The sequence below is a fragment of the Myodes glareolus genome, chromosome X (assembly GCF_982192425.1).
Source record: "Myodes glareolus chromosome X, mMyoGla1.1, whole genome shotgun sequence".
NCBI classification, from domain to species: Eukaryota; Metazoa; Chordata; class Mammalia; order Rodentia; family Cricetidae; genus Myodes; species Myodes glareolus.
The window spans coordinates 53695720-53723562 of NC_142053.1; the positions used below are offsets into that span (position 1 = coordinate 53695720).

The 27843-nt window shown below is 38.1% G+C and overlaps 1 protein-coding gene across 1 annotated transcript; it reads left to right on the forward strand.

The window, feature by feature from the left end:
- The first annotated feature begins 840 nt into the window (after positions 1-840).
- Positions 841-25896, forward strand: LOC148117330 (melanoma antigen preferentially expressed in tumors-like). Its single transcript, XM_087902912.1, has 7 exons — positions 841-965; positions 15451-15574; positions 15804-15901; positions 17820-17912; positions 21641-21940; positions 22370-22951; positions 23832-25896. Exons 5-7 carry the CDS (start codon positions 21651-21653, stop codon positions 24343-24345), a joined length of 1386 nt encoding a protein of 461 aa, XP_087759038.1. The 5' UTR covers positions 841-965; positions 15451-15574; positions 15804-15901; positions 17820-17912; positions 21641-21650; the 3' UTR covers positions 24346-25896.
- Positions 25897-27843: the final 1947 nt, after the last annotated feature.

Below are 27843 nucleotides of genomic sequence, written 5' to 3' on the forward strand. Positions count from 1 at the left end.
AGCGCTTGTTATCCAGTAACTCAGCTTCTCAAAGTGAGATCAGTTTGGTTTCACTATATTAACAAACTTAAGGACAAAAATAAAATGACTGTGTCACCATCCAGAAATAAGAGCAACTGGTGAAAATAAGAACTACTACTATATACATCAAAGAACTCGGGACATTAATATATGAGAGTGAAATATGTGTATGTGTTCTAACAAATGTGTTTTTGAGGTTTAGTATGATGTTGTGCATGTATGCATATTTGTGTATGCACTGCCAAAAAAAGCCAGAAGAGTGCTTCTGTTTTTTTTTTGTTGGTTTTTTGTTGTTGTTTGTTTGTTTTTTTTTGCACGTACTATCATTCCATTTTATTTTTTTCGTTTTTTGTGGGTTTTTTTTTTTAATTTATTATAGTGCATCTGTTCTTGATGGAGACCTAAAGAGTGCAGTGGATTCGGGGAAACTCAAGGTATTAAAACTTGTTAAGCATTTTGTGTATCCTTCCGACTGGGGCTTTAGGCCGATCAGAGCAGCCAAAGCTTTTAACCACTGAACCATCTGTCCAGCAAACGCCTGATTTCTAAGTGAAACTCTTCTGTTCTTTTGTTCATTCTATTTGACTTTTTGTCTCCAAGCTTGAGACCCGACATCATAGAATTCTCTGGTCATTCAGTGTTTAAGTCACATTCATATAGTCCACATAAAATTTTTTAAACCAAAAAGATGTAGGCAATTGCATAGACACCTAAATTTGACGTGCCGCTGGGGCTTCATGAACCGCAGCTGGCGGAAGGATTTGGAGAGAAGTCAGCTGACCCCAGCTAGCCAATTGGAGTCCTCGAGTGTGCGCACTAACTTTGAAAAGGACCTGTTGGGGTCCTCAAGCGGGCTTTTGAAGTTCTCAGACTCTCGTCTCGTCTCGGTTGCTGAGCCTGAGGTGCTGAAAAAGTTGGAAAATTCTCCCCACTCGCCTACTCAGGTAAGTGACAACAGAAGTTTCTTTTCATAAACTGAACCTATTTGGGGATTAATCATTGCTTTCATCGGATTTCTTAACAGTTTGGCCCTGTTCGCGCGAGGCAGCCCTGTTCGCGCGAGGCAACGTTTCTTTGCCCTGTTTGCCTAAGGCATACGTCCCGGCTTATTTTCTCGAGGTAGCATTCCGGCCCTGTTTGCGTGAGTATGAGTTCCTGAGGTGTGAATTACATCAATTATATGATTAATTGCTTTGTATTCTCTATTTAAAATGCTTCACATCCTTTCACATTTTAGTTAAAGTCTATATTTCTGAGCTGGGTGTGGTGCCATATTGGAGGCTGAAATAAGCAGACTCCAAGTTCTGCCTCAGCCTAGATACATGGTGAGGTCTTCTCTCAGGGAAAAAAAAAAACGACACAATCAAATAACAAATAAAAACAAACAACAATAACAAAAACATCATTATTTGCATCAGCCTGGGTACCTGGTGTAGCCTTTTCTTAAAAAATATACAAACAGCAAAAGAGGAAAACATTACTTTCTTTCGGTTTGCATCACCCTGAGTACATGGTAAGGGCTTATCTTAAAAAATAAACAAAACAAGCAAACAACAAACAAACAACTCCCCCAAAGTAAAGAACACACCATTTTTTCTTTGTATATTTGCCTTAGTAGTTTTCATATACCAGGCTTTTAAAATGGTAGATGCTGATTTCCCTTCCAGTTTATTTAATATGTATTTTAAAATACTTTTGCATCTGGAAAAGAAATACCTGTTGGAGATGAGTGTGATTTCATTTCCAAGTCATTTAGAACTTTTTTTCAGTTCCCGGCTGTGTCTGGTTGGAAACTTTATGATTTACATGCCTCTGCATTCTGAATGTGAGAATTATAAGTGTTTGCCTCCATGCCTGACTTTTATCTATAAAACATTTAAAAATAATTTTACAAGTCTAAAATGTATTCTCCCAGGTGACTCTGCTAAGAGACGTTTTATAAAGTTAGTTTTTCCCATAAGGAAAGCAAACTCCATACAGAGGTTCTTTGATGCCCATCACCTGTACTGAAATAGATTGGTGCTGCGAGGAGCAGACATGTCTCACTGTCATTAAAAGTCTTAGGTTAGTAAACATATTAAATGCCATATTCTGTAGGACTTTGAAGTGTATGAAGACCATCTATCTATCTATATATCTCAATGTAGCTCTTTATGACCTTGAAAACATACTTAACATGACTATAAGTTTAACTATTATAGATAAGTATTAATCTGTATTTCTTAATTATACATTACATTTTTAAATGGGCTGCATAAACACAATACTCCAAATAAAAGTAGAAATATACATACGGTATAACAATGTTAAATTTTCATCAATTGGGTATATACCCAAAGGATGCTCAATCATACCATAAGGACATGTGCTCAGGTATGTTCTTGGCAGCATTTTTCGTAATGGCCAGAACCAAGAAACACCCTAAATGCCCCCCAACCGAAGAATGGATATGGAAAATGTTGTATAGTTGAGCATGGTGGTGCATGCGTTTAATCCCAGCACTGGGAAGGCAGAAGCAGGCAGATCTCTGTGAGTTCAAAGCATGCCTGTTTTACAAAGTGAGTTTCAGGACAGGCTCCAAAGCTACACAGAGAAATCCATCTTGAAAAAAAAAGAAAAAGAAAAAGAAAAAGAAAGGAAGGAAGGAAGGAAGAAAGAAATTGTCAAATATTTGCCCAATGGAGTACTACCCAGTGGTAAAAATAATGACATCTTTAAATTTTCAGAGAAATGAGTGGATCTAGAAAAAATCATATTGAGTGAGGTACCCCAGACCCAGAAAGACAAATATAATATATACCCACTCATAAGTGACTTTTAGACATAAAGCAAAGAAAACCCAGTTTACAGGCTATAACCCCAGAGAACCTATGCAACAAAGAGGACTCTAAGAAAGATATACATGGATCTACATATGAAGGAGATAAAGATAAGATCTCCTGAATAAATTTGGAGTGTGGGAGTCACAGGAGAGGGTAGAAGAGGAAAGGGGAGGAAGGAAGGGGAGCAGATAAAAAAAAAATTACAGCTCAGTAAAAGCAATACATAAAAGAAAAGAGGAAAAAATGTATCAAAAAATCAAAATCCTTCTCAATGTAAAACATTTCAGATTAATAGTTGCTTTTGCTTTTTGGATTAAAGTAAGTTCAATAATTTACCCTTCTATCCTATTGTTTCTATATCCACATCTTTTCTTTCCTTCCTTCTTTCTTTCTTTCTTTCTTTCTTTCTTTCTTTCTTTCTTTCTTTCTTTCTTTCTTTCTTTCTTACTTTTTTTGGTTTTTTTAGACAGGGTTCTTCTGTAGCTTTTGGAGCCTGTCCTGAAACAAGCTCTTTTAGACCAGGCTGTCCTCATACTCACAGAGATCTGCCTGCCTCTGCTTCCTGAGTGCTGGTATTAAAGGCATGTGCCACCACTGCCCACACCCCCCTTTTCATTTTAGAACATGATCCCTGAATATAAACTTTTTTTTTAGTTTTTTTCCTTATCATTATCAATAACAATTTGCAACCAATCTACCTTAAATGATAATAAATAAATATAATCCATCATTTTGGAATGTGGATGTTGTTCTCTAGACTACTCTGTTGATGTGGGCACTATTTTCTTTTGGGGGTCCTGGGAAAATTTATAATTATGGTCAAGTCCTGACTGGAGTATGATCTCAGACAGCAGCCTTGAAGCAGTTCTGGATGCAGAATTCTGAGGAGACTGTAACAAAGGCATTTTGAAATGCTGTAACAAAGGCATTTTGAAATGCTAGATCACCTAGGCCATCTGTTTTTATTGGTGTTTGATTTTCTTCCTCTGAAAATATACATTCTTTTAAAGGCAACATACATCTCTGTATTAATGTAAGTCAACCAAAGATAATTTAATTTTGTTTTATGTTTGAGTAGGTAAAATATATTTTGCATATCTTGTAGTTCTTCTAAGTTGTTTAATGTTTGTAGTTAGATTTTTCATGGGGTCTTCCTTGATCAAACCAGATTTTCTTTAACCTGGAATGAATGCATAGTCTCTCATTTTCTGTCAAAATATAAGCATAGCCTTTCCACAAAGTAATATAACTTTTGACTTGAATTTTGAAATCAAGATTTTTTAAAAAAATATAGATTGGTTGAATCTAGCAGTTTTTTAAAAAAATAATCCAGAGCCTCTTAGAACCAAAAAATTTAAAGATAGTCCAATAATATACAGGATCCACACCCTGTGTATTTCCCATCTTTACACAGCTTATTTAATGTTTTATTACTATTTCTTTTTTAAGTACTTTCAGTATTATTTTTCTTTTTTCTCTCATGCCTAAGTAGTATGTTTTTATACTCACTGTAGCCTGTTTAGATTTTTTTTTCATCTGAATCTGTCTTTACTGCATTTTCTGTAACCTTTTCTGTCTGCATGAGCAACATCCCCAAACCTGCCATACAACATGCTGGCAGAGCTTACACTTGTAGTTTAAACCCACTGCAACGACTAGAAGAAGCCTCTCTGTACTGCAACAAATATAAGAGAATGTAGAAACCTACCATGCTGCTTAGCTCATGGCTGTTGGTGGCTGTCTCCATGCCGCAAGCGGCTGTTGGGAGACATCCTGCACTGTGCCTGGCATGAGAATGTGAGACTAGGAAGCTGCATTTTTCTCTGTTTCTTTGCATTTAGAATCCTTTTAAAAGCTTTCTCAGGCTTTGTGTGGATGTACGTGAACATTGGGCACCATTTGTAGTCGGGAGTTTTCCTGTCCTGCAACTGCTCACAAATAAACATTAAGAGGTTTAATATTAATTACAAATGCTCAGACAATTGCTCAGGCTTATTACTAACTATCTCATATTTTAAGTTAACCCATATTTCTTATGTATGTTCTGCAATGTGGCAATACCTTTATTTGCACAGTACATTTATCTCCTGCTCTCTCTGAAATGATCTGGCGCTAGCGACAACAGAACACAAGACTTAAACAAACCCACTTAGGAGTTTATTAGAAGGGGAAAGTGCACACAGGCATGAGGAAAATGTTGTTCAGAGAGAGAGAGGGATAGAAGCTGTCTCTCCAAGAGGGGGACAGAGAGAGAGAGAGAGAGAGAGAAAGAGAGAGAGGCTGCATCTCTGAGTGCAGGGGGACAGAGAGAGCAAAGATGGCGTGTCTATCTTTTAATGGATGCCTAGCACATGCACACAGGGTGAAGATGTGGCTATGTCACATGCTGATGATGCGTGACCCATGCCTTGCACATGCGCACAAGGGGGTTGCGTGGCTATGTCACACACTGATGACGGGCAACCGGGAAGTGCAGCCTTATGGGTGGTTGAATAATTACATTCCACCTTTTGTTTATTATAAAAAATTGGGGGAGTTGAGAATCTTAATGAGTGTGAATGGGGCACTGTAAGGTCTCTCATGACTGCTTCACACTGACTTTGTGGGCGTCGAGGAGTTGGGTGTTTGACCATGTCCTGGGGTAGCTGATTACTGCTGTATTTTCCAGGCTCTGAGGAATTGGTTGACTGGCAGCTTGGACCTCGCAAAATGCTGGAAAGGCAAAAATTATGTTTTGAAAAAAAAATCTTAGATCCTAGAGATTAACAGAGGAGAGTCTCAAGATGGAAGGTAGAGGGTCCCCCCCCCCCCCGCCACCAGGGGTTCCCGAGACCAGGAATGACAAGAAAAGAATTAAATGATACTTATTCTGGGCAAGTCTGGTCTGTTTAGGTGGATCCAATTGTCTCCTTGGAGCTTAATATCCAGGAAACACTGCTGCAGTCAGTGATAAAACCTGTCATGTTAAAGTTTGTTTTGTGAATTTTTGGAGTTTGGGTCTACAAACTCATTATTGTTTCTTACAGCCTGGGCTTTTGACAATCCTTGTAGCTCTGCCTCTATGTTTAATGATGGTTCCTGTAATTATAGCTGAGTGGTTAACTGGAAATTTAAGCATGACATTGAAAGCAGATAGGAGAAAGAAGAACAGGGAAAGTATATGGAGTTTTTGGCACAAAAGAGTTGAGTAAGGAAGAGACTTTTGGTTTTTTTTTGGAACTGGAGAAAGGGTGGCTGATCCTGGTGTCCTCTGGAACTTAAGAGAACAGGGCCCTGTTTGAGTTACTGTGTATGAGGGGGTATCTTGAGCTGTAAAGTAAAAGGTTTAAGATGTGATAGGTGAATCCAATGAGGAAGTGCCTCGAGCTTGGCACTGTGGGAGTTACAAGAATTACTTTAAAGGGGCCCTGCCATTTAGGAGAAAGGGATGAGGAGCATTGGTCTGGGGAAGAAAATAATACCTGATCCCCTATTTTAATCGGCGGTGGCCATGAATTAACACATGGTTGAGGTAATGAGTGGTCGATGAAATCTCATAATAGGGAGCATAGATGGGATAACAGTGGAGTAAGCAGGTGATCAGGAAGGGGAGAGGATTTAGGTAAGAGGCTGGGGATTAAAATTGGCTGCCCATATATGAGTTCAAAGGGCAAGATAAAAAGGGAGCCTTTGGGGAGAGCCCTAGGTCTTAGTAGAGCCAGAGGCAAAAGTTTTACCCAGTCAAGGTGAAGGCAAAGATGTTTTGAGATTGAGGGCTGAGAGGGATAGAGAAAAAAGAATCCTTGAGGTCTAGAACTGAGGAGTGGGAGACACCTGGAGGAATATTGGATAAAAGTATGTGAGGATTAGGCACTACAGGATGAAGAGGGACCACTGCGGAGTTAATGAGGCAGAGGTCTTGAACCAGATGAGAGGGTCCATTAGGTTTTTTAACAGCAAGTATAGGGGTGTTAAAGGGAGAAGAGGTGGGGCAAAGTAGCTTTTTTTCTTAAAAGATCAGAAATGATAGGCTTAAGTCCCTTAAGGCTCTAGAGAGAAAGGAGATACTGAGCTTGGGTAATGTACTTAGTGGGATCTTGTAATTGGCTAACAATGGGGAATGGTGTTTAGCAACAGAGGGGTTTTGATTGTCCCAGACTTGGTGACCTACCTGGGAGGCTGGTAGAGGAAAAGACACATTAGAGTTGGGAGGTTGGGAGGCTCGGAGAAGGAAGAGTGGAGCGACTGGCGAGTCTGGGGTAAGGTAAATGGGAGGAGCAAAGGAAATGGAAACTCCTACCTTTGCTAAAAAATCCCTTTCCATGAGAGGTATCGGGCAGGTTGGCATGACTAAAAATGAATGAGTAAGATAAATACCCCTAAACACACAGTTTAGGTGGGGTCTGCTGAGGTAGATAAGGCTCTCCCGTTACCCCAACAATAGAGAAACTAGAAGAAGAAGGCCCCCAGCTGCAGGAGCTGAAAGACAGGCATAGAAGCTGGGGCTGAAGGAACTAGAGAGACAGGGGTAGAAGCTGGCGAAACGGGGTAGCTTCCTGCTGAGCTCGGAAAGGTGGAGGTTCGTTAGCTGGGACCAGAGCAGAGGTGGGGGGGTTCTTCAGGTACAGATGGCCTATCCAGAAACATGTGAGCAGGTGAACAGTTTGCAAGGACAGAGGGCTTAGACTTAGGGCTTAAATAGTAACAGGCTTGGATGTAGGGAAACTTCTTCCATTTGCCTGTGCGCTGACGATAGTTTGAAAGTTCCTGTAAAATAACAGGATTAAAGGTGATTACCATCTAAATTGTAACAAGGCCATTTTTTGAACAAAAGTGGACAAGTATGAGAATCTGCAGGTAGGGCATTAAGGCCTGAGGTTTTAAGGCCTCTAAAAGGCACCACAGGGCAGGGGGGGAGCTGGATTGATAAGTTTGAAAGGTTTGGTCCCCATGGTCAAAGCCGTGAAAACCCTCAAAACAGCAACACCACAAGACTCACACAGTAAGACGTCTCTTGACTGTGGGTGGGGTGTGAATCAGCATGAACACTGTCAGGATCTGTGGCCGGCTGGGTGTCCCCTGACCTGGGGTGGGGTGCTATGGCCTGACTGGATCCGGTCAGGGTGACTCAGAAGCCAGAGAAGCCAGAGGTCACTGCGAGTGACCTTTTAGGGCGAGGGAAAGAGGGGGAAAAATGGAAAAGAAAAAAGAAAGAAGAATCTGTTGAATGCACTGCACAGAATGTGCAGTGCTAGGTCAGTCCAAACATGATTTTAGTTGAGGGAAGCAAACTGGAGATGATTGTCAGCTAAGGGAACAACCGTGGCCTTGAAGACTGTGGTTGGGGATGGTCCCCCCATCTCTAGGAACCCCAAAGGGTTTCTGAGAGCTTAACGGTCAATTCCTCAGGTTCAGAGAAATGGTTAAGCTGACCAAAATGGAAAGACTTACCAATCAAAGCTGGTGTTTTTCTGAGAGGTCGCACTAAGGCATAAGGAGGCATGGGTTGTTTTCCAGAAGGGCTCTGGTTTTGATTCCAACCCCAGGAGAGAGACCTGGGGTGGAAGAATCTCTCAAGTCACAGCACCAATGAAATGATCTGGCATGAGTGAGAAGAGAACACGAGACTCAAACAAACCCACTTAGGAGTTTATTAGAGTGCACACAGGCCTGGGAAAAATGGTGTAGAGAGAAAGAGAGAGGGAGAGAGGCTTCCTCTCTGAGCACTGGGAACAGAGAAAGAGGTGGAGGGAGAGAGGCTGCCTCTCCAAGAGGTGGACAGGGAGAAAGAGAGAGAGTGCATCTCTGAGCATGGGGGACAGAGAGAGCTAAGATGGTGCATCCAGCTTTTAATGGCTGCCTAGTACATGCACACAGTGGGAAGACATGGCTATATCACACACTGATGACGGGCAAGCCACGCCTTGCACATGTGCAAAAGGGGTTTGTGTGGCTACATCACACGACAGGTGACCCGGAAATGCAGCCTTATGGGTAGCTGAATAATTACCCCCTCTGTGTCTGGCTGGTGACTCCAGACTCTGCCTTTCATCCTCCCAGCATTCTCAGTTTGGTTCTCACCTAACCTTATCTGTTTAGTTATTGGCCAGTCAGCTTCTTTAGTAATCAATAAGAGTAATACAAATTTACAGTGTATAGATGGATTTTTCCACAGTGCATCTCTTTAAAAAAGTTATCATACAAAATGTGCATTATGACACTTTCAGTATGTATATCATGGTCCTTTGCTCCTGTTCCTTCTCAATGCTCTCTCATGTTCATTGAGCCTCTTTAAAGAGCCTCTTTAATTCTCTGTAAAATATAGGGCTAGAAAATATTACCATTCTGTTGGTTGGCACTATATTGTTGTTTCTACTGCTCTGCAGATGCTATTTATTTATCTATCTATCTATCTATCTATTTATTTATTTGGGGTTTTCGAGACAGGATTTCTCTGTGGCTTTGGAGCCTGTCCTGGAACTAGCTCTTGTAGACAAGGCTGGCCTCGAACTCACAAAGATCCACCTGCCTCTGCCTCCCAAGTGCTGGGATTAATGGTGTGCACCACCACCGCCCAGCTAGAAGCTTTTTAATTTCATGAAATTTAATTTGTCAGTTTTTGCTATTATTTCCTGAGCTGTTACCAGAATGCATTTAAAGAGGCTTTACTGTGACTATACAGTGCCTGTAAAGTGTTTTCCTCATAGAAATTTCAGGATGTCACATCTTACATTAGGAGCATTGATCGATTTTGAATTGATGTTTGTAAAGAGAGACAGGGATACAGGTTACTCTCTCTACATTTAGATGGTTAGTTTTGCTAAACTAGCAAAAAATAACTAAAGTGTTGTAAAAATAGTTTCCTTTTCTCCAGTGGATGTTTTGGGCACTTTTTTTCGTCAATAATCAGGTAATTCTAGATATATGATCATATTTCAGGGTTTTCTATTACATTCCACTGACTTACACATCTCGTTTTGTTGCAATAGCATGCTGTTTATGTTTCTATTGCTCTATGATATAATTTGAAAGCAGCTAATATTTCCTTGCTTATTCCTGTATGTTATAGGTCTTTCCATCCTCTAATGCCTTCTTCGATTTCTTTCTTCACTGTTACTAAATTAGCTGTTTCAGGCTTTCACTTCCTCGTTAAGTCTGTTCCTTGGTATTTAATGTTTGAAGCAATTGTTCATGAAATTGTTTTCTTGATTTATTTGTCAATGTCATGGTTATTGAAATGTGGAAAAGCATCAGTGTTTGCACTTATTTTGTAATACTGAATGGTTTTTTTTTTCCTTTTTGCTGCTTTTACCAAATCCTAATGTTTTCTGTTCGAGCATTTGGAGTCTTTTAATTATAGGATTATAGCAAAGATTCTTAGGAATAATTAGACATCTCCCTTTACTGTTTGTGTGTATCATTTGCCATTTTCTCTTGCTTTCCTACAATGAACTAAAACTTCATTCAGCACATTGAATAAGATTGGAGAGGGTAGATCATACTTTCTCCTGGCTGACTTGAGAAAAAAATGACTTCCAGTTTTTCAATTGTGGTATGATTTTGACTGTAGGTTTATTGTGTAGAGGTATTTTATAGTGAGATATGTTCCTTTTAGTCTTAGATTCTTCAGTGATTTTTTGATAAAGGCCTGTTTTGCACTTGTAAGACCATCATGTGACCTCTGACTACAAACCTATTAATAAGTGAAACATCCTTGCATACCTAATATAAGCCAAATTGATCATGGTGTTAAAATATATTATTAAATTCAGTTTATAAAGACTTTATTAGAAAAAAGTAATACATTAATAATGTTCACCACCAAAACATTTTTAAAACTTTTACTCTGAACTAGGCTAGATATCAAGGTATATTGTCCACAAGGAGAAGTTTAGCACTTTCTGTATCTTTTAATTAGGTAGTCTCATGAGCATTTTTCAGGTCTAATAAAATATTTCCTTCATCCATGTGTTTCTAGGATTTTATTTGTTGGGAGATACGATAATCTTATTGATTTTTATGGATCTCTAAATTTATTTATATCTTTCCTATCTAAGAAATTATCCATTTCTTTTAGTTACTCTTTGAATATGAGTTTTCAAATGTTAATTAACAATTTTCAGAATTTCATTGGTGTTTCTTAGTATTGCCCCCTTTTATCTCTGTTTTTACTAATTTATATATTCATTCTCTCATTTAGTTCAACTAAGAATTTTGTCACTCTTACCTTTTGAAAAAACTGTCATTTTTTTTATTGATTATCTGTATTGTTATTTGTCTTAGTTACCGTCTCATTGTTATGAACAGATATGACCAAAGCAATTTTACAATGTATTTATTGGGGGGCTGCCTATAATTTCAAAGGGTGAGTCCATGGCCATCATGATGGGGAGTGTGGCAGGTATAGTGCTAGAGTATTAGTTACAGCTCTCATCTGATCTGAATGTTGCAAACAGAGATAAATTGGGCCTGCCATGAGTTTGTGACAACCTCCTAATAGTCCTACTAACTGGGAACCTGTATTCAAACATACGAGTTTATGAGGCCATTTACTTTTTTGAGTCAGGATCTATCTGCAGCCCTGACTGTACTGGATCTTGCTCTGTTGTAAGCCTGATAATCACAGATATACCTGTATCAGCTTGGGATAAAGGTGTACTGTTCACAGAGACAGAAGCTACAAAAACCAGTGGGTTTCAGATAGTAACTAGTGGCTGTTTAGTGTGTGTGTGTGCGTGTATATATATATATATATATATATATATATATATATATATATATATATATATATATAGTGAGTTCATAAAGTATCTGTGCTCCCGAAGTTCCACGTTCCAAGAGGAGTCAAGATCGATAAAATGTCCAGAAGGTCCCAGAAGAAGGGATGGAGCTACCAAAGGGCAGCGATCCAAGAAGTCCTCCTGGATTTCTACACCAAAATGTTAGATTTAAGAATAGTAAAGGAACAAAAGACATGAAAGAGACCTAAGTCTTCTCTCAACAGTTGAGACTGTTTATTAGCACAGCAGCAGGGTCAATGACTTCCCATGGGAATGGAACTTGTGTGAAGGGGAAGGAGCTGGTTAGGGCTCTTATAGGACTGGGCAGGGGGGTTGATAAATAGAAAGTTGATAGAGCTGCAGAGGGTGCATAAGGACTCCTTCTTTTGAAACTTCTTGTTCAGGCAAAGCAGACTTTAGGCAGTTTTTCTGTCCCACAGACAATCTCAAATACACTGAGGCTTATATTAATTATAAATGCTTGCCTGATAGCTCAGGTTTAGTACTAACTACCTCTTACAAGTTAAATTGACCCATTTCTATTAGTCTACATTCTGGAATGTACCTTTTGCCTCTGTTCCATTTTATGTGTTCAACTCATTCTGCAACTGACTGTCAATTCCTCTACGTCTGTCCCTCTTCAGCTCAGCATCCTCTTAGTCTGGTTTTTCACCTAACCTCCTCCTGCCAAGCTATAGGCCACTAAGCTCTCTATTATCCAACTGTAGTAATACATATTCATAGTATACAAAAAATGTTCCACAGGATTTCCCCCCTTTTGTCTAACTAAAAGGAAGGTTTTAACTTTTATCAAAGTAAAACTATAACAAAAAGATTTCTCAAGAATTACAGTTACAAAATTCAGTCTATTTGGCAAAATTAGAGAAAATAATCTATTATGTATCGTATCTTTGTTAGGCTACAGTTTTGTACCTAATTTACCTTTTATCATAACTTAGGACAACTCTAACTATCTAGTCTTCAACTCCATCAAAGAACCCAGAAGAATGATAATGTTACTTAATGATAGGGACATCAATTTCACTGGACAGTTACCCTAGGTTCTTCTATGATGTTGGGGTATCGAACTCTGACCTACAGACCTGGTATATCAGACAGACATTTCTGAGAAGCAGGGAATTTTGAAGGATTTCCTGCTTTGTCTTGACAAAATTTAGGAGTCACTCACTTTCTTTTGCATCTTACTGGTCCAGTTTGGACAACAGCTGTCAGCAATTGAAGTAAAGGGATTTTCTTTGCCCACGTGGCCAACTTTTGCCATGAATAAAATAAATTCCATATGGAGTTTCTTCAGTGCCCATCACCTTCTCTGAAGTAGGTCGGTTCTGCCAGCAGATGTGTCTAAATGAGCTGCATAAACATCAACAAGTGCATACACACGCATATAACAAAACTAAATTTAAATTTGTATCAATATACAAAAATCCATACAAATATAAATACTTATATTTATACTTAGGACTAGGAATTGCTTTTTAGCATAAAAGTAGATTTAATAAACTGTCCTTTTATCCTACCATTTCTATATCCACCTTTATCTTTTCAGAAAGAGATCTTTGAATCTAATCTTTGTCTAACTTTTTAAATGACCATTACCAATAATAACTTGTGATCGAGCCCCCTTAAGTGTTAACAAACATCTAAAACCAATGTTTGAGAATGTGGGTATACTTCTCTAGACTGTTTCCAGTTGTTTGTGGGTGCTATTATCTTTGGGGAAACCTTGAGAAAATTGGGACAATAATGAAGTACCAGCAGGAGAAGTCTGTGAGTCTGGACAATCTCAGCCAGCAGCCTTGAAGCTTCTTTGAATGAAGAATGTCAAGGAGACTGTAGCAGAGGTATTCTGAAATTCTGGATCACATGGTCCATCAGTTTTCACTGGTGTTTGGTCCCCTTGCTCTGAAAATGCATAAAGTTTTAAAGACAATGTATATATTTGCATCAACACTAGTACAGACTGTGCGATGTATATAAGTCAGTCAAATATGAGTTTTTATTATGTGTTTGAGTAGGTAAAATATCCATTACATGTCTTTCAGTTCTTTTAGGTTCATTTCTTTATGTTTGTAGTTAGGGTTTCAGAGGATCTTTCTCTTTCAGACCCGATTTTCTTTAAGCCAGAATGAGTCCACAGCCACTCATTTCCTGTGGAAATAAAAGCATAACCTCTCCTGCAATGTAATACACATTTTGACTTAAAATTTGGAAGTCAAGGCATTTTCAAAATATATAATCAAGCAGTCTTCACAATACAGTATGTCCTAGAAACCAAGGAATTCAAAGATGACAGAATAACATACAGGATCCAGACTCTCTGTATTTTTTACTCTTTACTTTGCTTTTGCTTTTATATTACTTTACTCCCTCTTTTAGGACTTAATTATTTTAAAACTATTTTATATACTATTTCTCTCTCTCTTCCAAGACTATGCATATTTTCAAACACACTGTGACACGTTTAGAGGCTTTTCCAACTGATTCTGCTTTACCGCATATCTATCCTTTTCTGACCACATGAGCCAAACTTCAAACTGTTAAGTGGTGTGGCTAGGACCAAAGCCTATGCCTTGGCAGCTGATTCTGCCCTGTTTTGTTCCCTGAGAACCTAGCTTATGTCAGAGGTACAGGTATGAGCAGCATTTACTGTCTGAACTCTGGGAAGTTGTTGAGTCCATGCTGCCACCAAGTAGCACTGCTTGCTGCTCATAAACCTCATTCAAGTGTTCAGTAGCAGGACCTCCCAAAAGATCCATCCATGCTGGTAACACAAAACAGGAAAATGCATCTTAAAGTAGGCATGCCTCTGTTTGCCTCTAGCAAACAAGAAAACAGTAGTTACCAAGAATTTGAGTTTGACTCCATTTTGTGTGTTTAGATTCCATTTTTTAAAGCTTTACTGGCTTTATGTGGATGTATATGGCCCTGAATGTTGGGCACCATTTGTAGGTGAAATTTCCCTGTCCTGCAGCCGCTCTGAAACACACTGAGTCTTATATTTTAAATGCTCATCTGATAGCTCAGGCTTATTACTTACTAGCTGTTATAACTTAAATTTACCCATTTCTATTAATCTACATACTGCCGTGTATCTTTTATGTCGGTCCCGTTTTGTGTGTCTGATTCATTCTGCCTCTGGCTGGTGACTCCTTTGACTGTGTACTTCTTCATCCCAGCATCCTTTTAGTCTAGTTTTCCCATCTAACCTCCTCCTGCCCAGCTATAGGTTAGTGAGCTCTTTTTAGTCAATGAGAGTACTACATATTCATAGTGTATAAAAGGATTGTTCCACAACAGTAGGACATCTTGGGAACTGTCTCAACAAACAGTTCTCCCTGTGATATAAATTTGCTGACTGATAACAGTTGCACAATGACATTAATACAGTCTCAGCAGGATTTTTGGTTTTCTGCCGGCAGGGAATTCTATCAGAGACTATTACTAAGTCAAAGCTTATGTAAATGTAATTCATGGATGGTTTTAACCCAGGTAAACATAATAACTTGTTAGCGTAAGTCCCATGGTTCTGTTTTTTTTTTTTCAAGGAAGATACAGGTGTAAAGGGGTTGTGGAATCCTGCTCCATTGTTAAGAAAAACTGATGATGTAGTCAGCAATACTAGGAGGAGTGGGAGATAGGAAGATCCATCTTATAATCACTTTAACATCAATCATAGAGATTCAGAATTCGCCTGCTTGGTTTCAGTCTTGCTTTGCTCCAGTATTTATTCACTATGATCCTTTCCTCCTCTCTTTTGGAATAGTAAAGTATTTTTGTGTCATTAAATTTTAGAAGTATGTAATTTGTTTTTTATTTTGATTTTGCAGGTGTTACAGTTAAGAGATTACCCCGAGTCTCACAAGAAACTTTAAGCTCTGGAATTGTAAACAATCTTGAGAATAAAAGACTGTGGGGACATTTGAAGTTGGACTGAGTGCATTTTGCATTAAGGTATGACTACAGACTTATGCGGACCAGGGAGCAGGATGGAGTAGTTTGAATGAGAATGGCTCCCATAGGCTCAAGTATTTGAATGCTTGATTCCTAGTTGGTGAACTATTAAGGGACAATTAGAAATTGTGGCCTTGTTCGAGAAAGCCTGTTACTAGGGAGTGGGTTTTGACATTTTAAAAGCTAGTTCCAGGCCTAGTCTCACTTTCTATCTTCCTCCTGTATGCAGATCAGGAAGTAAGCTCTCAGCTACTGCTTCAACACCATACTTGCCTGCCTGTCACCTTACTCCTCACTTTGATTTTCATGGACTAAGCCTCTGAAACTGTAAGCAAACCCCTAATTAAATGTTACTTTTTTATATTTTCTTTGGTCATGGTGTCTCCTCACAGCAATAGAAAAGTATCTAAGACAATGGGCTCTGTAACATGAGGGCCTGCTTGTTGGGGTTTCTGTCCTGTCCAGTTCCCACAGTCGGTAAGCCCCAAAGAAAATCATTCAGAGATTCTACATGAAATATAATCTGATTGGCCCACTAGCTCATGCTTCTTTTTAGCTCTAGTTGCTTATATTAATCCATTACTCTTATCTATGTTAGCCACATGGCTCAGTACCTTGTTCAGCGGGACAGTTCATATCCTGCTTCTTCTGTGGTCTGGGAAGGACTGGGAGGAATGGGCTTCATCATCCCTAGAATACTCCCGTTCTCATTGTCTCACCTCTACTTCCTGTGTGGTTTTCCCACCTAAATGTCCTGCCTGGCTATCGACCAATGAGTGTTTATTTAAAACATTATTGACAGAATAAAGACAATTCTCCCACACCAGAGCTGAAAGCTACGTATGATTATTGATTGCTTTTCCCTGTTAGCAGCTTGCATAGTACATTGAAAATTGTAAGAACTAGTTCTTATGGATGAGACATGAGGGCTGTTTGCCGATCAATTCCTCCAAGTCCTATGCCTGAAATGTGTGGTGTCTTTCACAGTAATGTCATACCTTCAAGTCCTCATAGGCAGCTGAGCACAATGGCAATAGTGTCTATTCCTTGGGGTGTTTCTTAGATTTCCCAAACTAGATTTCAGGATTTTTTTAACATCCTTCCTGATTGCTTCACTTGCCTATAATTCATTGAGGTATAATGTTTAATTTTATTTGGTATGTTTCATGTCTGTCATTTCCCTTAACAGTGATTTATAATTTAATTGCTTTAGGATCTGCTAAGATAGAAAATGCTGATTTTATTTTTAAGTAATTTTTACTTGCTCAGAGGCTTTCAATGGTATTTATATCATAGAATATCCCATGAACTGCTGAGAAGATATGTATCCTATAGCTATTAAATGTAATAGTCTATAGATTCTTGCTCCAGTATGCTTTCTTGTTTCTGTGATAAATACCATAACTGAAAGTAACTTGGGGAAGAAAGATTTTATTTCACTTTTCCCCTTATAAATCCATGATCCAGGGGAATCAGGATAGAAATTCATGATAGGAATCTGGAAACAAAACCCACGAAGTAATTATGTTTACTGACTCCCCCTCCCCCCGGTTTGTTCAGTTGTAAACCATACTTTTTTTTCTCATGCATACTTAGAGACTACTTGGTCAACATTTTAAGCACTTCTGCAATTTTTTTTTGATATGGCATTCAGGAGATATTTTCATTTGCTCTGCTTTTTCATATTTCTTATAATTTTGTGTTGTAACTTCTGTACCATGTTGAATGGTTATGTGACACCTTCAGGTTTATCTTTCTATAGTGCATGGCCATCTATGGAGGGCTCAGTATCAAGTCCCAAAACGAAAGAAGAAAAGAAACCACTGTAATAGCTAAACTATGTATAGAAGTATGCACAGAAAGTATTAAAGTCAACTACTGTGCAACTACTATGCAGCAACAACTATGCAGCAGATACAGAAGCAATGTACAGTAGATTATTAAGATAAAAACTCAGTTAGGGCAAAAGTAGAACTATCGTACACAATGTCTGTGAAAAAGAGCGCATATAAGTTGGGAGGCACTTAGAGGTGGGATTTGATCTAGGAGGATATATGGGCAGTACTGGGGTCAAATATTAATAGAATACATTTTATGCATTGTGAAATTTCCAAATAATTAATAACATGTTCTATTTTAAAAGTAGAAATAATAATAAGTGAATGAAGAGGACAGGAGAAAGAAATAGAGCACTGAGATCTGTGTTGGGATTTTTGTCTTAATGCATTCACTTCTCACCCAACAGTAGACCATCTGTGGAGGGAGGAGGCTACTGCAACCTAAGGCCTTGGTAGACCAGAAACTCAGGATTCTCAGTTTCACCAGCTCTGAACCAGAGGTAAGTGACTTCAGATGTAGTACTGCTCCCCAACCTCACATCAGGAATCATCAGTGTCCTCACAAGGTGGCAGAGATTGCTCATTAACATACAAGTGGTGTGACCTCAGAGTGGTAGGGCCTTCAGTACCTGAGGATCTGCTGCCTGTGTTTTTTAGCATGTCCTTGCCTGTCATTCATCCAACCCATCACTGCCTTCTACAGGTGTCTCCCCATGAAGCTGGTGCGGCAGCCTCTCTCTAGTTCTTATTTACCAGAGTAGCTTTGTCTTAAATAGTTGGTCACTCTCAAGATTTTACCTGGCTGCATATACCTCAGACACTAACGAGGAAGAAATACTTTTCTTTCACATTGACTAGTGCCAATAGCAGAATCACAGTCCCCAAATTTCCCAGATTGAATTAATACTAGTGAGAAGCTTGGGCTGACCTTTGAGGCAAGGGTGTCCATCATTTTATCAGAGAGACATTATATTTGGAAGTGAATTTCCTCAATCCTCATACCTTCACTCAGAACTAGTGCTGGAACTTTTGAGACATGGCTACTCTTGGATGAATAGCCTTTCTGTTTCTCAGTACTTTTAAGCTGTCCTAGCCTTCCTTTTGTGATTCCTGATATTTTACTCTTTATCCTTTTCAGTAGCCTGCGTTTTCTTACCCTGCCTTCTCTTTTGCTTGTCTGTATGACTTTGGATATTTGAGAAAGGATGTAATGTAGTCCAAGGTGCATTTTGAACTCATTATGTAGTTGAGAATACCTGGAACTACTAGTCCATCTGCTTCTGCCTATTGAGTCCTGGGATTGCAGGCATATGCCTCTATACCTAGTTCTCTAACTCCTTCTGTTTACCATGTAGTATGTACATAGTTTCTATGGTTATTTTACCCAAGAATTTCATGTTTTCTTATGATTGCATGGGAATTATACATTGGTGACAAAAATACTTGTTCTAATGGCCTCCATTCTACCCTTTGCTCATTTTGGTGTAGGAGGTATGTTTACCATAGTGTTTCAGCAATAGTTTAATATACGATACATGGTTACCAGACATGAAATCTTCACAAGATGCAGGAATGCTAGTAGTTGTTTTTTGGTGTTTGGTTTTATTTGTACATGGCTTGATAATCAGTGAGGCATTCTTACCTTGCTTCGTCCAAGTCTGGTTCGTGGCAGCATCTCTGCCTTTCCTCTTCCCAGAATTCTCCTAGTCTGTTCCCATCTCGTATACTTTCTGCCTGGCTACTAACCAATAAGTGCTTCATTAAACTAATACTAGTGACAAAACTTTACAGTGCACAATTGCATTGTCTTACAGCATTTCCCCTTTTTTTCTTTTCAAAACAGGAACTCTTGAGTCTAATTTCCTTTGTTTAGTGTTTTTCCTGACCATTATGCATAACGACTTGTAACAAACGCTCTAAGCAAAGGCAAACATCCATAACTCTTTTAGAGGGAGGAATATGTGCATAGTTTTCTTGGCTACTTCCTGATGATTGGGAGCACTAATAATTTTACAGAGTCCTAAAGAAAATTTGTGATTATGGTCGAGTCCTGACTAGAATATTATGTGATACTTGATCATCTCAGCGAGTAGCCTTGAAGATGTTCTGGATGCAGAACTCAGAAGAAAGTTCAACAGAGGTGCTCTGAAATGTTGGATCATCAGGGCCAGCTGTGCTCACCTATTTCATTCAGTTATTTGTCCCTTATTATAGCAGTGACAAGATATTATAATTACATAAATTCTCTAGAAAGTTTTTGTTTTCTTGGTATCAGGAGTCCCTTCTCAAGTGGCTTCCTTCTCTCTTCTTAGCTATTCCTGTGTATTCTTTCACATATGAACTTTACCATCAGGCTGTCTAACCCAGTAAAATGTAGAAATTTTTGAAATTGAATTCCATTTAAACATCAATTTAGGAAAAACATTTTAAATGTTTTTAGTGTTGAGTTTGTTAGGGAAAAGAAAAATTTAAGTAGCACTGTTCCAAAGCCCTTATAATGGACTCTGGAGTCCTTACCAATCATATCAGGCACATCCACAACAGAATTGTGAACCAAAGTCCTGGAAGATTCACAGATATTCCTAGGAACATGGTGACCTTGTAATAGAGCACATACAACAAATTCTTGAATACGTTTCCCTAACATTAAACAGAAAATTCTTGAATACATTTCACTAACATTAAACAGAAAATTCTTGAATACATTTCACTAACATTTGTAACAGTGTGTGAAATTAGCTACTGTGTTATATGAAACTGCCCAGTCCCTTCCTTTCTATACTGACTTTTTCTTCACACAAAAGAAAATTCTTCACTAAAAAGAAGTACTTACCCTCTCTTGCACTTTGAGCTACCACAGAAGACCACCTTTTTAAGACCCTTAGACATGTGCATGAGATTGAAATCCCAGAAACCTCAAGAAAATGTAACACTTTTTAATCTTACTCATCAAGTTATTTTATCAAAAGACAATGCCATAAAGTGTACAAGATGCTGTAGCAAAGTACCATACTAGGTAGGTGATAAGCAACAGTTATTTTGTTTCTGATGGTTTTAATGTTTTTGCTTCAAATTTTTCCTTATTTTGTGCATTCATATGATGCTACATTGTCTTATAATCTATCCAATGTATCATGCTGTTTTCCTTTTATCATTGCTATGTAGGCATTTTAGAGGATTTGTTGTTCTGGCAGTAGAAGATAAATTTAGGAGCTTTCTGACTCTTTTATGTGTTACAGAAATCTTAATTTCCCCCTCATTTTGTTTTCTTCCATTATTAACAAATTTTCTTGAATGTTTCTCCTATTCACATGAATTTATTCTTTCTCAGACCTTGTATGCTTCAAAGACTGCAGTTTTAAACCCTCCATATTATCTATTTGATATGCACTTGATACTCATTTTTTCTAACACATAGTCATAATTCATATTAATGAGACTCATTGTGATATGTCCATACCAACCTCTAGGTTACATGAATTATATCTGACTGTGTTTTGTCACCCCAACCCCTGCAACTCTCCTACACTCTAGAAGTCATTATTCCATGATCAGATTGACTATTTAATTTTTACTTTCCACAAGTGAGATAACATACATCTTTGAGTTGAACACTTTTGAAGTCTTTGCCCCAAACTGTAGTGCATTATATTGATTTTATGTTTTCTTTTTCATCTTTAGGATTAAATCATGACTAATTTTTCTGAATTTTCTTAAGGTCAACTTTAAGTTCTTAACCATCTTCCTTCATGTGTGTCTTGTACAGTTTGGTGTCTTCATCTGCCACAAATATAGTGATGGGAGTGAGACAAATCAAGGGCTAGAATGTCATTCCTTTTCTCTTTAATCACAATTAATTTGATGTTTTATTATTTACTATTTTAGATTTATTTTTCTTCATGATCGCTTATATACTACTGAGGGAAAATACTGGAATTCATGTAAATAAGAGAACAAAATTGTTGTCTGCTTGCTTACTACCCATTTTGATGTCATTTTATAAGACACAGAGTATGTATACATGGGGGAGAGAGTAGTAACACACCTATAAACATATACAGTTATAAACTCACAAGTCTATTTCTAATCTGAGTCTATAGTAGAAGTACCTGGTGGTGACTATCTGATTGATTTATTCTTTAAATCATTTCTACTTTGCTAGCACAGGCTGCAAAGAAGACACTGTGTGTTTTCCCAGAACTTCTAAATGTTTCTTCTCCTGATGCAGGTTCACAAAAATGAATGCAAAGAACCCCAAAACACTGGTGGATCTTGCTATACAGGGTTTGCTGAGACATGAGTCTGCAGTAATCCAAGCTCTGGAGGCTATTCCAAGATGTTTTTTTGTTCCATTGTTCATTGCTGCCTTCAAGGGTGGGCATAAGAATATATTGAGTGAGATGGTGAAAATTTGGCCCTTTTACTGTCTCCATCTTGGGACATTAACTGTACGGGAGACTCAACATGAACTCCTGAAAGCCATGATTGAGAATCTTCCAGTATATCCTGCAAAGAACTCTGCTTCTCGGTAAGACTGTATAATAGAGACATGGTAATTCATAGGTGGTAATACTACAGCCTGATACTCTCTTAGAATGAGTAACTAGTGAATGCTGCAAGTTGATTTCTGAGACTCAGCTAAAACTTGGTAACACATTAAACACTGATGTCTTCAATATTCCTTAGGAAATCTGTTCTTGAGGATTCTATTGATGGGTTTATGTAACGGGTGTTACTTAAGAGAAAGACAAGAGCTTTAAGACTGGAGGGGATTTAAGATATACAAAGGATGGGGGGAAGGGAGGTTGAATTCACATGGCAAAGACTTGTTGGTAGTTAGTACAAGGAGTACCAGCTATGGATAAAAGGATTTGTTCCTATATGTCATCATTGATCCTACTGGGTTTCATTATCATTTGCTATTTCTCAGATATTCTATCTCCTCTTACCCCTACAGGATTCCTAAACTGAGGATCCTAGATTTAAGGCAAGACATTGACTGTAGGATCACATGCGCTGAAGTCAGCATCAAATCACCTTTCTGTTTTCATTCTTGTACTTACTCTGACCACTCTGTCAGAAAAATGGAAGGACAGCTTCGTTGTATAGATTTAGAATCCACGATTGAGTTACCCAGGCCTATCGAATTACTAGTGGATCTTTCCCTAGATGGCTCCTTAATGGAAAAAGAATTTTCAGTTTTGCTTGTGAGGAAAATTGTAGAGAGTTTAGGGGCTTTGCACATATGCTGTCGAGATTTGCAAGTTGTTAAATTGGGTGACTGCAAACGCACCCTGAGATTTCTTGATCTTAACTGTGTTAATCGGCTGTCAGTTGATAAGGGTTCTCTGAGTGATATCACCATCATCCTGTCTCAGATGAGCCACCTAAAGAGCCTTAGACTGCTTAAAGTCACTTTTAGATCTCTGAGTGGGAGAGTCTTTAAAAAATTCCTTAGTAATTTGCAACGTATGGAAAACCTTAAGGAACTCAAATTGTCTTCATTCTGTCTCAAAAATCATCTGGACAGCGTGCTCAGGTAAGAGTTTTGGGCTGGGTTCTGGGTTTCCTGGACAAATGTTGGGACAAAGTAGAAAATATTTATGGGTATTCCTAAACTTCTCAAAACCTTTTATGATTGCTGCTTTGTTACTTTTGAGAATTTGAAACTGGAGGAGGAATTATAAAAACTAAGCAGCCAGCAATGTAAAGATAAGTGCAGAAATACAAAGGTGAAAAACCACTAGCCCTCTCGATATGAGGAGAAAGAGGAATTGAGATGGTGGAAGACTTTTTCTATAGCACTGATGCACATAATCATAGATGCCAATGGCTTACAATGACAGATCACTTTGCTAATTTGTAGTCACCAAGATATAGACCATGAAAGTAGAGGACGGTATTTAGGGACTGACCAAAGGTAATCTTCAGTTGATTGCTCTTTCTGATCCCTTTCCACTAAAAATGTGAACTGAAATTTACAATGGATAATAATTTAAGTATTAAGTGCATTAGTTGTTCTCTTAATATTTCTTAAAATCATCAGTTATAATACACTTTACACATTCTTAAGATTAAGAGAACTTGTATCTCAGTGTTGAAAACAGAACTTTTCAGCCAGCTATGGTGGCACATGATTTTATTCTCAGCACTCAGGAAGCAAAGACAGGCAGATTCTCTGAGTTCAATGCCAATATGATCTCTTTAGTGAGTTCCAGGACAGCCAGGACTACATCGTAAGTTACTGCCTAAAAAAATTTCTCAGAGTCACAAAATTGTTAGGCGAACAAAGTACAGATTAACGCATTAATACACAATTACACTGCATGTGAAAAGTGGCTTATTCTGGATGTAAAGATACAGTTTTTTTCATTCAGTCCTCATTCTTCAGAAGTTTTATTGTTGTTTTCTCCCTACAGAGTTCTGCCAACTAGTCTGGATTTTTTGTTTCTGTCATTCTGTGATCTATCGTACAGAGACTTCAGATTTCTAGCCCAGTGTCCTCAGGTTTCCCAACTAAAGATGTTGAATCTTAGTAACAATGCAATGTATTGGGATGACTTCGAGCCCTTTCAAACTTTTCTGTTAAATCTCTCTGGTACTCTTAGGCATCTGGAGATAAATCATTGCCTTATAAATGATTCTGCCATCGCTGTTCTTATCCCTGCCCTAATGCATTGTACTGAACTCCGTATCCTGGCCTTTGCTTCTAACCCCATCACAATGACTATGCTTGTGAATATCATGCATAGTTTAACACCCTTGATGAAGCTAAAATATGTGATTTATCCTATCCCTCTACATTGCTATGAACGATGGCATTTTCAGGGCAGACTAGACCAACAGAGGCTTGCTGTTGTACAACTACAACTGAAGGCGATGCTACAGGTTGCAGGGAGGCATGACATGAAATGGATCACTTACTCAGAGTAAATTTCGCAGTCAAACACAGTTTCAATCTGATATGTTACTTAAGTACTAAATGTTATTTCCTGAACCCATACACTCAATTCTTACATTGAGGGAAATTGCACTTAGAGAAAATAGATATGTAAGCTAATTCCTATACAGAATAATTTAGAAAAAAAATGGAGGACTTGGAGAATCCCTGTGTATCTCTTGTCTACTATTGATATATTTCATTTTACTTATCACTGTGATGTGCATGTAATACAGGATGATCAACTCCTAGTTTGCTATATATCTGCTCATACTGTTTGGTTCAATAGTTGGTACAGCACACAATTCAGAACAATGACAGCCTCTCCTGTCTGTATTTGAGGATATGACGGGTTTTTTTTTTTTGAGACAATGTTTCCATCCCCTAAGTTACCATAGGCTGGTTTTGGTTGCTTTGTGGAAACCGTCAAGATTAAGTAGTGGACAAGGAAAAAGGCAAGCAGAGGCTCTGATGTTTCAATATAACCTCAAGAACACAACTATAATTGGACAATTCCTTGATGTAGGCCAACTGCAAAGTTTCCACTACTTCCCATGAAGTCTTCAGTTGGGTACCTAGCCTTTGTCCCATGAATTTTTCTGTGGGATTTAGGATCCTTGTCATAATATTCCCCCTACTTTAGTTCTCCTGTTCTACTCCCAGTTCTATCGATCCTGTACATTTCCTTAGCTGGATAAATCATTCCCTATATACATTTTGCTTCTCTTTTGCATTAGCTGTGCCCCATTTCATATGATACATACTAGCCATGTTTGAGTACTGAGGCTAACTGACTTTATACTCCAAAATATAACATAATTATAAATTCAGTTTGTATGTCCCAGATTTACTTACAAATGGTGTAAAGTCAGTAATTAATAATTACACAGTGCTAAGGAAATGCCTCAGCCGCCCAGTTGCTTACCACACAAGCACTCCTGTGCTCAGCTCCCAACCTAGCCTTTGTGTAAAAAGCTGAGCATTAAAGAGCACAGTTGTAACTCCAGTGTTGAAAAGGTGGAGGAAGGAAGATCATTGGGGCTACATGGCCAGACATTCCAGCAATTACGTGCATTCTACGTTCAGTGAGAGATCTGCCCTCGGGAAATATCTGTAGAAGAAAAAAAATAGATATTGACTTTTGGCATACATGTGTGAGCATGAGCACTTGTGCGCACACACATGCACACACACATAGTCAAGTGCATGCGCCTTCTCCCACACATGAACACGAACACATAAAAATATCTTACTTATAATGTTACTTTCTTTAAATGCATACTACATCAGAAAGCATGGTAAAAGTACAAAATTAGCATTTTTTGAGATGCCAAAACAACTGCGTTTCAGTCACTGTGTAGCAAAAAGAATAGATTATAAGAAATAATTTACACATAATGTCCTATTGAAATATATTAGTAAATGCTATGGCTTAATTCTTTATATTGTTTTCTTTTTTAAGTGAGGTCATGCTTGGTTTCAGATGACCACAGAAAAAAAGTAAATTAATTTTGTTTTTATTAGTGTTTCTGGTAAATGTATCAAATTATATATATATATATATATATATATATATATATATATATATATATATATATATATTGGTTTTTCAAGACAGGGTTTCTCTGTGTGTCATTGAACCTGGAATTTACTCTGTAGTCCAGGCTGACCTCAAACTCACAGAGATCCACATGCCTCCACCTCCCACGTTCTGGGATTAAAGGCATGTACCATCACTGCCTGGGATCAAATTATATTTTACAGTCAAAATGTAATGAGAAAATAGCAAGACAAGTAATATTTGTTTTTATTAATTTTTTGGTGGTAACATTGTATTTCTAAATTAATAAGAAAAAGCATGTAAAAATGTGATGTAATTTATGTGTCATAATTCTTTTGTGATATAACTTTTCAAATTTGTACATATTTTCAATAATGCTTGCATCAAGATAAAATGAACAAAGTTTCAAAAACCAACTAAAATACCAGTGTAATAAGCAATTTACTTTTGTTTTTTACAAGTTAAAAGTGCAGAGATTTGACAATTTGTATTAAATAAAATATTAAAATTAAGTTTACCTGTTTCTTTGAACTTTCTTTTTTGTGTTTTTATATGGCTGTTATTATATATTCTCTGAATAAACTGAGATCTTGTGCTCTCAGAAGTACAGATCTGACTAATATGTTGACTGTATCAGAATACAGGTGATGCTGAAACTGCATCAGTATTGGCATATTTTCTCTCTTTGCTCTGTCTTTCCTTGGGTGCCATGTTTCTGTCAGAGACACTACACCCTGGGGTAAAAACTAGACCCTACAAAGAACAGAGAACTTGGAATTTATTCCTGTCATACTGAATATGTGAATGATATTCCTGGAGACTCCCGTGCAAACAGGTGCTCTGGATACTTTGTTTTCTTTAGATCTGAAAGGTAACCTAAGTGAGTGTACTATGTTGCTTCTATATGGCTGTGATAAGAACTTGAAAAGCAACTGAGGGAGGAAAAGGTAGATTTGACTTACATGTCCCAATCTCAGCCCATCATCGGGGGAAGTCAAGAGTAGGCATTTGAACAGGAGCAGAGGCAGGAAAGATGGAGGAAAGCTGCTTAGTGTCTTTCTGTGGCTTGTTGAACAACATGTCTTCTACAACCCAGGACCAGTTGCCCAGGGGGCACTTCCCACAGTGGGCTGGGCTCTGTTTCATCAACCATTCATTAATCAAGAAAAATGCCCCACAGACTTGCTTACAGGTCAGTCTGGTGGAGGCATTTCTTCATCTATGGTCCACTTTCTCTCCATGACTCTAGTTTCTGTAAGTTGACAAACTGGCCACTACAGTAGACCTCTGCCGACTTGACACACATACATAGCTTCTAAACTATAACGTTTCCTTGTTTATTCCCAATATATTACGTTACTATCACAACATAAAAGAATATGACCTTCAAAATACCAAATCCTTTAACTTTTTTCAGTATATTAACAGTTGAAGGTCTCTTTAAAATTTCAAAGTTTCTTGACTGTGATTTCTTATAAAATTAAAAATAAGTTCATAATTCCATAATGAAACCTAATATTTTGTGGGATGATTTAAATATATGTGTTTATATATTCAAAGCATTTTAATATTTTGTCACATTTGATATACAAAACACGTATGCATGTTTGCAGTTCAGAGACAAATTGTAGAAGTTTGTTCTATCTTCCTGCCAGGTGGGTCTCAAAGATGCAGCTGTACTTAAAGTGAAATTCTGGTACCTTTGTATGTAGGTAAGACTTGATGGCACAACTACACATTAAGGTCGGACGTTTCCCCCACCTCCAATTCCAGATGTGTCTCCATGTTTCATTTGTTCCAGATGAATTTCTCTCATGTTCCTGCACATGGCTGTGATCTGAACTCTGAAATCACTGCTGTTTGCTGGCCCTATAACTTGACAGACCTGACCTAGAAGAGAGGCCCAGAGGAATGACCTGCCCCATGCAGG